General features: G+C 48.4%; 1 protein-coding gene across 1 annotated transcript; it reads right to left on the reverse strand.

The window, feature by feature from the left end:
• Nucleotides 1-439: 439 nt before the first annotated feature.
• LOC149351686 (uncharacterized) lies at nucleotides 440-2,450 on the reverse strand. Its single transcript, XM_089581049.1, has one exon. The coding sequence runs from the start codon at nucleotides 2,184-2,186 to the stop codon at nucleotides 804-806; it is 1,383 nt and encodes a 460-aa protein (XP_089437175.1). The 5' UTR covers nucleotides 2,187-2,450; the 3' UTR covers nucleotides 440-803.
• Nucleotides 2,451-10,455: the final 8,005 nt, after the last annotated feature.

Consider the following 10,455-nt stretch of genomic DNA (forward strand, 5'->3'; position numbering starts at 1 on the left):
TTTCTCAACCTCTGTGCGTTTTTAATAGAACGTTCTTCTGGTATAGTAAATTCATTTCAATAAAAGGTGGGAATTTGCTAATCAGACAGGTCAGGAGACATAGAAACTATAATGACACCATGGGCACAGACATCAAACAGGTTATTCATGAGTGAAAGCACAATAATGTGATTGTTTTTTTTTTGTATTTTCGGTTATCCAAGGAAAGACGAATACGATCACTGTATGCTATCATATTCCAGTACCTGTGTGAATGACAAAGGTGGTTGCGAGCTTCAGTTCCACAATTTTGTAGCATGTGCTTTTACTGATGAAAAAACATTTGGAAGTCTGTGCCCATGGTGCCATTTTCATTTCTATGCCTCCTGTCCTGGCCGATTTGCACAATCCTACCGTTTATTTTATTCTGTGTGTCTCTCTTGGAAATGAAGAGAATTAGTAGCACTTTCAGTTTTCATTAAACATTTAAGCAATTACATGCAGAGCAGAACACTGCTTGGTAGTGAATTCAGACAAATCAGTAGCAACATAAAAAAACTACGCCACACATGTTCATGAAGCAATGCAGGTATTTGTAGCAGAGCAGAATAAACACATGCAGCATGCCTGCGCTGCACACGAAACAGAAATAAGCACCTAACACCAAAATTCATGCACATTTTCCCAGAAGCTGTGCCTACCACTTTGGTTGACATTCAAATGTTGTGTGCTGGCACAGGTCGAAAACTAAAACCAGAAGCCCTAGTATTCATTGCAGCACTCGTACTGCCTGTGGCAGTGGAGAGAGTCGTAGCAAATATGCACTAGACCAAGGGAGGTTGTACCTTCAGGCGAGCATTAACTGCATTTAAGCGCTTGATGAGCTCGGAGTATGCAGGGTTAGGAGTGCTTAGGGCAGGAAGCCACAAGAGAACTAGATGAGGGAACCGACCACATTCAAGGTCCCTCAGAATCACTGCAAAGTTTTCCACCGAGAGTTTGTTGCACGTGAGGTCCAGTGAGCGCAGAATTCTACTTGAAATCCTCACTGACTCCCACAGAGTGACAAAAAAGTCTGCTCTCAGTTTGCAGTTTGACATGTGCAACACCTGCAGGCACGGTAACATAAACAGTACACTTGTCAATTCTGCCAGCATGTTGGAGAAGTCGTTATTCGAGAGCATCAAGCAGGCGAGATTCTGCATTCGGCCAATGGCCTGGATGTCCTCTACCTGGAGGCCACATGCGCTCAGGTCCAAGTGAGTCATCTCGCGCGGGCAGCGTGCCAGGAGCGCGCTGACGCATCCACCGATGAGGCAGCTCTTGACGTTGAACCGCTGCAGCTGCGGCATGCCTAGCAAAGTGTCCGAAAGGTAATCACGGAGCCGTGCGTCCGTACGGAGAGAGACGCAGTTAGAGGACAAATCGAGCGCTCCCAGCCTGGGGAAGCGGCGCAACTGCTCCAAAATCGTCCACAACCCCTCGTTGTGAAGACAGTTGTACGCCACGCTGAGGCCGGCCAGCGCGTCCGGGTTTACCATTTCAAGGAGCTTCTGCAGATAATCTTGACCGATGCCCTCAACCTCCAGGTAAACAATTTCAAACCGCAGCACACACCTGGCTAACTGGTGCTGCAAAACGTGGATGAGCCCTCGGAACGCCCGTGACCCGTAAATGAACACGTCGCACCGCACTGTGCGCGGACTGCGCCGTGACTGCTTCCCCGAGCGCCTCAGTATTTCTCTACGCGTATCCATCTCGCGCTCTAGGAATTCTAGCAGCTCGCGACCAACTTGGAAGCCTGTGGCGTCTAGAGAGCGAAGGTGGTGACTGTCTCCTCTGAGAGAGAGCTCTACGAAGGCTCTCAAGATAGCTGTTGCCGCTACAACGCGCTCAGGGTGGTGAATTAGAGGGCAAGAACACCCAAGAACATCAGCTAGATTGAGCGAGCTGTCTGGCCATACGGACACCAAAAGTTGCGCAGCTCTGTCCCGTCCATCTCGCACGGCTCTAACGAGAAGGTCCCGAATGAAAGCGGCCGGCAGAGAATGCAACACGCGATGCAGCACGCGGGCGTCTCGAACGAGCGCGTCGTAGCACATGCCCATCAAGCTCTGCACCTCGTTGGTGACACTCCGGCACCAGCAATACCCATACAGCGTCTCGTGTGGCGCTCGATGGGCCAAGGAGTTTCCCACCACAGACATTGCACTCCGAGGTAGCAAAAGCGGCGCTGAAGTTGAGGCTTCGCTTATAGCAGCTTGAATGCGATCCACTCTTCGCCGACATGCACTCCACTTTACTCGCCAGCGTCTCTGAAGCACTTGGTTTTAACTTGCGGGAACTTGGTTGAACCGTTGAACCGGTTGAACTTTGAAAACGCGCCCCTTACAACGCGCTAAGCAAACGAGCACAACGGCGACAACGGGAAGCGCTCGCACCATGGCTCGCACTCATATGACATAAGCACAAGGTTGATGGAGCTTTGATATGGTCACATTTAGCGGCGAGTTTAGCATTCCCTGAGGCATAAAAAAAACAACGCAATGACCTGATTTATTTTTGGTACTCCTAAATTCACGCTTTTATACGTTATTCTTCGTTTTTTTTAAAAAAAATAGCTGTTAACTGCAAGCGCGCTAAATTCGCATGTAGTGTTCTGTACAGTTCTTGGCCGACATGAGGTTTCGTCGGCCGGGCAATGGATGAGTCTGGCTCCCTGAATTTCACGAAGGACTCCATGATCACATATCTCATGTGATCATATCATACATGATCACCAATCATTTAAACTAGATAGGAGAGATTTCCCCTATCCGGACAAAACCCTGACTAAAGAACAAGAGGTTACGTGGTGTCGTCTACAGACGAAGTCGATACGCACCCCTCCTCGCGCACATTTATCCGGATTTATGCAACGCAAACTGTAAATACTGTGGCCAACGAGCCAACTACGATCACATTCTGTGGGATTGTAAAATAGGGCCACCTCCGGGTGATCTAGTTACCGCTCCTTCTCTCGAGCGATGCGAAATCGTGCTGGCTAGCTCTGACTCCAGAACGCAAGTTCTGGCGGTGGAGTGGTGGTGGTGGTGAAAAACTTTAATCAAAGAGAGCTTGAGGGTAAAAAAAAAAAAAAAAAAACCTGCTGCATGGTCGGTATCCTTAGTCCGGGACACCGCACGACGAGGCCCCGTCTCGCGCCCGCTTGACCAGAGCCCTTTGGGACTCCAGTGTGGAGCAGTTGAGGAGGGCAGTCTCCCATGCCTCTCGGGTGGGGGTGGGGGAGGGGGGAAGGTGAGGATTCTGAGTACATGCCCACACCATGTGAAAGATATCGCAGATCTCTCCACAGTGCGGGCAGCGCCCATCTGTGTTCGGATCGAAGTGTTTTGCTATTGCAGGACAGAGAAGGGTTCCTGTCTGCAGGCGCCGCAGAGTTCGCTCCTCCGCCTTACTCAGCCCCTTGGCAGGTGCCCGGTAGACGGTGGCTGGACGTCGCAATAATAAATTAGGATTTCGCGGAACCGCAGAAGCGGTTTATGAGCTTCTGAGCCATGAGAGCTAGGATGGGGAGCCCGGTGTGTGAGCGCTCGGGCGGCCGCATCAGCGGCCTCATTGCTTCGTAGACCCTGGTGGCCAGGAGGCCAGATCACTTTTGTACGAGTTGGATCGGCGAGAGCGCGTCTTAGAATTTGCGAGGCAAGAGGTGATATTTCGCCTGCAAGATAATGTTCACAGGCCAGGCGAGAGTCTGTGATAACCGTTTTGCTGATAAAGTCGTCGAGGGCTATGTACTCTCAACCACTTAACGGGACCTCTTACCAAGCTATTTCCGGCGAATATTTTAAAATGTTTTACGATCAAAATTGGCCAGTGGTTCCCAGAGCAGTCCAGCTCTATGATTCGGCGCCGTCTGTTCTCTCTGTGGGCACCAAAAGGCTGACACACCGCACATCAAGAAGAGCCATCGCAGAGTCTGCAGCTCTCTACCCAACCGCAGTGGGAGGCTGCGCTGCTCGGCTCGGACCCGGAGGTTCAACACCGAGCCACGAAGCGGGCCGAAGAGGTCGCCGAACGACATCGTCGGTCGGCCACCTGACGTCCGGCCTATAGAAGAGGAGCCCACAGCGGGGAGGGGAACATCACCCCAACCCGCGCCTAAGACCTTTTCTATAGTTCACCTCCTCCTCCTTGGCCAGTGGAGTCGATTTCCAGGTCACTAATCTCGTTGGTTTAAATAAATGTTTCTCCTTCCTAGCGCTCTTCGAGCTGGCAGCAAATGCTCCACAGATAATGCCCTTCGACCAATGACGTGGACTTAATGTGATGACGTCGAGGTCAAATATCGCCCCAAGAGGGTGTTGCTTGCACCTGCTGTAGCCGTAGCCACCTGCGATAGCAGGAGGTCAACGATCGATATTTATTGGAGAGATCTCCTTCGAGGGCATGTTTCAGGGCATGGAAGAAGGAAACAATGCCTCCTGGTGAAGCGCGTTTCCGAAGGGAAAATCGTCTGCAGCTACTTCTGGTAACAATTTTCTCCCACACGACTGCCTAGTCACCGTGCATGCCGGCAACGTTTATTCGCTAATTTATGTCTGGTGCAGCGTCGATCACTGTACATCATCATCGCAAGATGAGCGCGTGCCGCGTATGCACTTTGTAGTAGTGCAGAAATTGACAATCGCAAAAGGCAAAAGGTAAGTGCACGTTCTGTCGTGGTTAAAATGGCGGCGTAGGATCTGCGTATACACTGCAGTCGATCAGAGAAAATCGGAAAATTAGCTGAGGTTTAGCTTTGGTTAAACCCGGTAGGTTGCGTAGCACAGCGCACCAGCGCACAGCGCGCCCGTCTAGCAGCATCCTGAGCTCGCCGTTTAGCAAGCCACTGTTCACGCTCTTCATCGGTCTCTTGGGTCCGCTCTTCCTGGCTGCTGCAAGGCGTAGCTTCTCTTTCTGTTTACCGGGTAGCATGTCGAATGAATCCATGGTTGGTTGGTTGCGACTGAGAGAAGAAAAGTGCACGGGCCTGCCTACTGGCTCAACCCGAGCCACCACGTGCAGATAGAAGAGAGTTGAAAGATATGAGGAAAGATAAAAAGAGAAAAAGACGCGCGTCGCAACAACCGCGTCCGCCGAAGCGGACGCTGGCTGAAAAAACAGATAAGCGCTTTTCGGCCTATCGGCTACGATCAAAGTGTAGTAGTGAATTCAGCAGTTGTGTTGTTGTGACTTTATGAAGGAGGAAAAGGAAATTGCAAGGGCCATCCTACTGGCTCGAGCCGAGCCACCACCGCTGCCGCGTGCAGATAGAGGAGAATTGAAAGATCAGAGGAACGAGAAAAAGAAAAGAAAAGACGCGCGTCGCAGCAACAACTGCGTCCGCCGAAGCGGACGCTGCTGAAAAAACAGATAAGCGGCCGAAGCCGCGATGCACTCCACCAGTTGTGTTGTTGTTGCGACTGACAGAAGAATGAAAAGGAAATTGCACGGGCCTGCCAACTGGCTCAAGCCGAGCCACCACCGCTGCCACGTGCAGATAGAGGAGAGTTTAAAGATAAGAGGAAAGAGTGAAAGAAAAGACGCGCGTCGCAGCAACAACCGCGCCCGCCCTAGCGGGATGCTGGCTGAAAAAAACAGATAAAGGCCGATTCACACGACGGACCGTTCGTCCGCGGCCCGCGCAGTACGTGTGCATACGTCAGCACTTTGAGAGGCGCGCTAGATGCATGGATGGATGGCGGCCGACAGCGCGCGCCCCTCAATGTGCTGACGCATGAACACGTAGTACGCGGGCCGCGGACGAACGGTCCGTCGTGTGAATCGGCCTTAAGCGGACGGCCGTAGCCGCGCTTCCGACCTTTAGTGAATTGTTGTTGTTGTTGTTGCGACTGAGAGAAGGATGAAAAGGAAATTGCACGGGCCTGCCAACTGGCTCCAGCCGAGCCACCACCGCTGCCACGTACAGATAGAGGAGAGTTAAAAGATCAGAGGAAAGAGAAAAAGAAAAGACGCGCGTCGCAGCAACAACCGCGTCCACCGAAGCGGCCGAAGCCGCGCTCGCCGAAGCGATTGAGGACAGATTCCACAAGCGAACGCGCTTTATACCCATTCTCCCCCTCTCCCTCACATCTGGCGAGAGAGCAGCACAACAGCTAGCGCCTCCCCACTCGGTAGCGACGGCAACTGCAGCGCGGCGTGCCTACCGTCGCGACCACCCGACGGCTTGAAGTGGGGGGCCCACCTGCGGTCGCTCTAAAGGTCAAACGTGCCTACCGCCGTGGCCACGCGAAGAGGCTGAGACCTGGCGTAATATTGCTTACGTATTAAAAAAATTCTCTCCGCCTAATCGCGTGCTTGTTTGGGCTCAGATTTCGCACAAAACTGGCATTTGGCGGTCAGTTTTGTTTTATCCTTCCTTGGGTGGAGTTCTTGCCTGATTCGGTCAGAATTAATCAAAAATGCATCGTTTTTGCTGACGGCGCACCGAAACAACAAGCTTTCACAGCAGTCTTACCAGTAGCGCCACCTGTGCTCGCCGGAGGAACGAGCGCTGCACCATTGATATTGATTGGTTTGGTTTATTGCTGTTTAACGTCCCGAAGCAACACAGGCTATGAGGGACATCGTAGTGAAGGGCTCCGGAAATTTCGGCCACCAGGGCCGGGTTCTTTAACGTGCACTGACATCGCACAGTACACGGGCCTCTGGAATTTCGCCTTCATCAAAATTCAGCCGCCGCGGCCGGGATCGAACCCGCGTCTTTAGGGTCAGCAAAAGACGCAAAAGACTGCGGCGAAACACAAGAGGGGTGAAAGCGGCTCCACGATTGGTTTAAAGTGCTTTCACGGCTATTTTATCAAAATTTGGTGCAGAAAACATTGTTGCATGCAACTGCACCCCTTCCTGCACCTTGTGTTTCTCCCATGAGTTTCTCCACAGCTTCCCTGCACAGAGAGTGCTGGTTCGTCTGGAGGGCGTATGATGGCGCTATCGGCATCATTACTGTGAAAGCTGTCAGCTTTGATTCTCCATCGCTACAGACGAAAATTTACGATTAATTTTGACCGAATCAGGCAAGTACTCGACCCTAACGTAATATAAAACAAAATTGACCGGCGGTTAGGCGGAGGGAATTTTTTTTTTCTCTGATTGACGCAACAGTTAATTGGTATGCAACGCGTGAAACGTGTTTTTCTCACAGCATGTGAAGGCTGGTAGTGGAGTTAGCAAACGACCCATATGTACTGTTGTGTGCGTAGCACCTCTCAGCACATACAGGGTAAACTGGTCCAATTCTTACCAGTCTTATAGAAAAAACACACAATTACAAGAGTTCACAGCGGGAACAGACCTACATCAGACCAATATGAACTTTTGTTGTAATTTTCATTGAACAACTTAGCTTGCAATCGTTTGCATGTGCCACCTTAGTGTGGTTTATTATCTGTGGAAAACCTCCCTCACAGAAATAGCAATTATGGTGCAGAAATTTGGATTAATCTGCTTGACCAGTTACGATTTTCATGTGGGAATGTATGCTTGTGGTTGATTGAGGCTGGGATTTAGGCAAGCGAGGTGCGACTTGACTACGCGATATTTTTTTTGGCATTTGACAAACATGATAGTGACACAGGATGAAGGGTATGTGTATGTCATGGTATATGTGGTTAGGAACTACCACATGTAGGGGGGGAGTAACGGGCAAGAGGAAATATTCTATGGTGCCTGTCAATCATTCCTGGCTGCGTCTGAAGTAAAAGACCGCATTCATGGCCATCCTGAAGACCACCAGGTACACTGTATCAAAAGCAGACACGAAACCTACCATCTTATGGGCAACTAAAAATATCTCATTCACAACTGCATACGTTTGCACTCAAATTTCGTACAGAGCATTACGCACAGTCTATTCCACACAGTAAGTGCATCAGTACTTACCTTGGTAAGTCAGTCTGGATCATATTTGCCCAGTTTTCAAAAGAAACATAAAACGAAGAAAATTGCTGTTTGTGAAATGTGGTTGAGACAGTGGTTCAGACAGGCTTACTACTGCTCCCTGATAGAAATGTATTTATAAACAGCAGCAGATTTCCATTTCTATTTGATGAGCCTGGCATATTCTGTTGATGAACTGAATAAAAAAAAACATTATGAACTGCAAAATAAACCTGAAGAACTGCAAACGCCAATGGTGAAAATTTGGTAGTGGAAATCTACTGGTTTGTAATGGTTTCTTCTGAACCAGCAGGAAATGTGCTGGTTTTCTGCTAGTTGTACTGGTTCAAGCAGCGTGATTACGTTTTCTGCTGTTCCCAATAGGTTACCCGATGGTCTTTTGTTGGTTGTACTGGTTCCAGCAGGTAACCTGATTGTTTCCTGGTGACTGTACTGGTTCGAGTAGGGTGCTTACTGGCTTTCTGCTGGTTGTACTAGTTCCAGCAGTATGCTTACTGGTATTCTGTTGGCTCACTGGTTCCAGCAAAGAACTTGTTACTGTTCTGTTTGAAGAGCTCTTTCTTTGTTTGTGTGGCAACAATACTATTCAGCTAACAGAACCTAGCAGCTAAATCTCTTCAACTTTGAGTGCTAAAAATTGTATAAATAGCACCAAAATTACTCACCACTACATCAGTTGAACACCAATAATGGAGATGTATATAAGCATGTATTAATTTATTATGAGCCCATGTGGTACTAGAATGCGAGCGCATGAGTTCCACACACAAGTTGTGTGTATTGTAGTGGTTTTTTGTTGCTCTAGTTCCTGCTTTTCAAGTATGGCTTAAAGCTGTACGTGTATTCCTGCTATGGGCAGATCTGCATGGTCCTGCAGAATGTCTTTACCATTTTAGCTTAGGGTGCACGTTTAAAAAAAATTTTATTGTGTGCACTTAACGTTTAGGAAGTTACTATAAACATTTGTTTCCAACGTTTCACAATGGTTAGAAAATGAAAGGATATTGTACAAATGGTTTATCCAAACACAGTTAAATGTAACGTTTTCGTGATACCATAGAAGCTAATAGTTTCAGCAGCTGCTGCTTCAAACGAATGCTGGGATGTGCCAATAAACCAGTACTGCTGGAACCAGTAGACTCCCAGCAAGAAATTTTCACCTGAGGGGGACACAACAATGTGGTACTAACAACAGAGTACAGCTTTTAGTATTGCATTACTGTTTCACCCTCCACTGTCCAGAGTTCTTTGCAGTTCTTCAGGTCGGTTACATTCACCAATTGGCCTATATCCATACCCTCCTAAGTTACTACTCATAAAACTAGAGACTGACACATCCTGTGCATGAGAAAAAAAAAAAAAACACTTCATGGCCAAACAAGCACAGTCCTGTGCCTTTAACTTTGCATCAATGTAGTCCTCAATGGGATACTTGCATGTTTGCATTGAAAAATGCGAGCCTCAGTTTAATGTCCGAGAAAAGACATCTCATGCCGGCACCAAATGGACGCGCGCACACACGCTATTTCACCATGTGTCAGACACAAGGGGCCTTCTCATTCAAAAACCAAATCTTGACAGGATTCAAGAACTTTGTAATGACTAATGTCAACCACAAGAGGATGATTTTACGTTCAAACTGCCAAGTGCCAGTCCTCAAAGAATGCCAGAATGTTCAAAGTTCCAATGTCAGCTTCAAATGATAATGCTAGATTCCAAATCCTTTTGTGGCTCGCACTTCCACAAGTTGCACATTCACAGCTGTTCCTTGTATTTCCATGTGCCTGTACCAATTCAAATCACCGTGTGCCAGCATAATCACCAGCACCACTGAAACTACTACATAAAGCATCGAGCCAGTTGCATAGTGCCTGGACTCTACAGTACCAAGAACAGTTGTCACGCTAACTCAACAAAAGTGACGCCGTTTATTGCATGTAAAGAGCCACGTAATTTTTTCATGCCGTACGTTCTCAGCTACATTGTTCCTGCTGTAAAGTACCAAGCACGTTTTCCCCAGCATGAGAGCCATGATATTTCCCTGTGTGCAGAGAACCAGATGCTCCCCTTAAATCTCTGCATAGGGTGGCATGCAGCCATGCTACTGGAACCAAAAAAATGCAGTGATACTTTTGGCTGTCATTTTCCATGGATGGCATTTTCATTGCCAAAGATATGCAAGCTTTGAAACATTCCTGAAAGCTGGCACGCAGGTTTTAGCACAGCACCAAATGTACCATCCCGAGGTCCAGCAGATGGTTTGTTGGATGTTGCACCAAGAGCACTCAAAATCTTGCTGACATAAGTGGAGACTTCGCTATTTATTGCCTTCTCTATGTCCTACCAGACTAATCTGCCTACAAGGCATGAAAGGTGCAGAACTATTATAGAGAACTTTATTCCTGCCCAGACTGTTTTGCTGTATCGGTTACAGTATGTTCTCAGGCAATATTGTTAAAATGTTTTTTTTTCTCCATCGTTACAATTTATCTCTATAGTTGACACCAATGCCAA

Source organism: Amblyomma mixtum, chromosome 3 (genome assembly GCF_055824585.1).
Source record: "Amblyomma mixtum isolate Tamu chromosome 3, ASM5582458v1, whole genome shotgun sequence".
Classification (NCBI taxonomy): domain Eukaryota; kingdom Metazoa; phylum Arthropoda; class Arachnida; order Ixodida; family Ixodidae; genus Amblyomma; species Amblyomma mixtum.